The sequence below is a fragment of the Aphanomyces astaci genome (genome assembly GCF_000520075.1).
Source record: "Aphanomyces astaci strain APO3 unplaced genomic scaffold supercont1.198, whole genome shotgun sequence".
Taxonomy (NCBI): Eukaryota; Oomycota; class Saprolegniomycetes; order Saprolegniales; family Verrucalvaceae; genus Aphanomyces; species Aphanomyces astaci.
This window is the reverse complement of record NW_009798461.1, coordinates 1-1,788: the sequence shown is the minus strand read 5'-3', so window position 1 is coordinate 1,788 and position 1,788 is coordinate 1. Positions and strand designations below refer to the sequence as shown.

General features: G+C 45.5%; 1 protein-coding gene across 1 annotated transcript; it reads left to right on the top strand.

Annotated features, from left to right (window-relative positions):
* Positions 1-1,327: 1,327 nt before the first annotated feature.
* Positions 1,328-1,768, top strand: H257_18679 (hypothetical protein; the record flags this gene model as incomplete). Its single annotated transcript, XM_009847778.1, has 1 exon — positions 1,328-1,768. A coding segment is annotated over one exon (441 nt), but the record flags the coding sequence as incomplete, so codon positions are not given.
* Between the last annotated feature and the right edge of the window lie 20 nt (positions 1,769-1,788).

The window sequence follows — 1,788 nt, the reverse complement described above, 5'->3', positions numbered from 1 at the left end:
AATCGATCATACGTTATCCAAGTGATTTACTGGTTGGGAATGATTTCAAGAAGGAAAATTAGAATTTTGAGAATACGTCAATCAAATTGAACTAATGATATAATGATGGAACCAGCATAATTTTATAAATCTCATCACGACGTTGCGAATGCACGTGGTCTCATGAATGTGTGGTGAATTTATGGGACCCAGAAAGTCGGCCAAGCTGGCCGGGAGTTTCCTGTACATGAATCACCTTACAGTACTTGAATTATTATAATATAATTATAATACTGCGTAGTACAAGTATATGCGTACTGTATACTCACAGTCAAGGAAGTCGTTGTATTACTGTAATAGCTACACTGCACATACTACAGTACTAGTATACTAGTACTAGTACGGTACTAGTACAACTGATCGTACGGTTAGGACAACGTTATGAGTAAAGTACTGTATTTCTCATACGCCGACGATGAGACATTTATGGCGCAGAAACTCTGTCAGCAGTTCTTTCCACGATCCCCATCTTGAACGATTCTAGCCTCCATGGCGGCGATGTTGTTAAGTCTTTGTCGACCATTCAATTCAACCAAGCGCCGTTGTATGTGTGGTCACCGCGATCATTGTGCAAGTCATCACCTTGTCGATGGCATAAGTAGTTCGTACTATTAATAGTACGAGTACTACATGTACGTATACTTCTTGAAGTACGTACTTAGCTTACAGTACTGTAGTACTGTACGTACTCCTCGGAGTAGTAGTTAACGTTACAGTACCTTTCATTCAATGAACGTCGCCACGAAATATCCCACCACAAAGCACGAAAACAAAACTGTAGGTCTCTTTAACGTGTGAATATCTAATGTTGTGGCAAGTTTGCAATGCCGGCGAAAGCTTCTTGATGTATCCTTGCTACTACTCGACACTTTAATTCTTCGAGGTACTACGTAGTACTAGTATTCACTAACCAGGTACTAGTACAGTATGTATGTAGTACTACGTAGTACAGCGGAACACTGTTCCCATCGTCGTTTGGAAACGACTGGTAAACCAGTTCATTGTACTGGCACTTCGTACCGCATATGCCACACCTGTTACACCGAGGCATTGGCCCACTTGTTATGGAGATCAATTCCATTATTTACTGTCTTCTTCGTCCAAAGAGTCTAATATATGGAGTAAATTAAGCCAAGTGGGTATAGTCGAAATAAGACAAGAGATATTCTACTATTTAACGCAATTCCTCAACGCTATAGGCATTTTCCATATGGGAAACACGAGAACAGGCCGTGCAATTCATGGCGACCAGATTGTGGTCATTTTCTCAATCTCCACAAGCAGCTCGATGATGCCCCGCAGCATCTTCGTGCTGGTACTCGCCGTCATGTACGCGGCAGCACAGACGGCAGCCCCCATCAGTACTGCAAAAGCTCCTTCTTCGTCGAGCTCAACCTCGTCGTCGATGGTGCCGTGTTCATCTATGGTGATCCAAACAGCTACCAAGAGATTGTTCTCCGACCGCACGAGTCCACTGACGGCGTGTGCGCAGTCGCTGGATTTGCTGCCCAATCAGTACCTTGACCTCGAACGACCTACCGCCACCCACTGCCGGCTCCTGGTCAACAACACCCATTGCAGTGCCTTCAACGATGCCTACAACGCAGCCATGATGTCCATCTCCCCCGTATGCTTGCTCTCTCCAACTCAACCGTCGTCCGTTCCCAAGCCATACGACGCCTTTGTCATGGACTGGTGCCGCACCAGGATGACGGCGGCGCCCCCCAACACGTCGAACAGCTCCAGTGG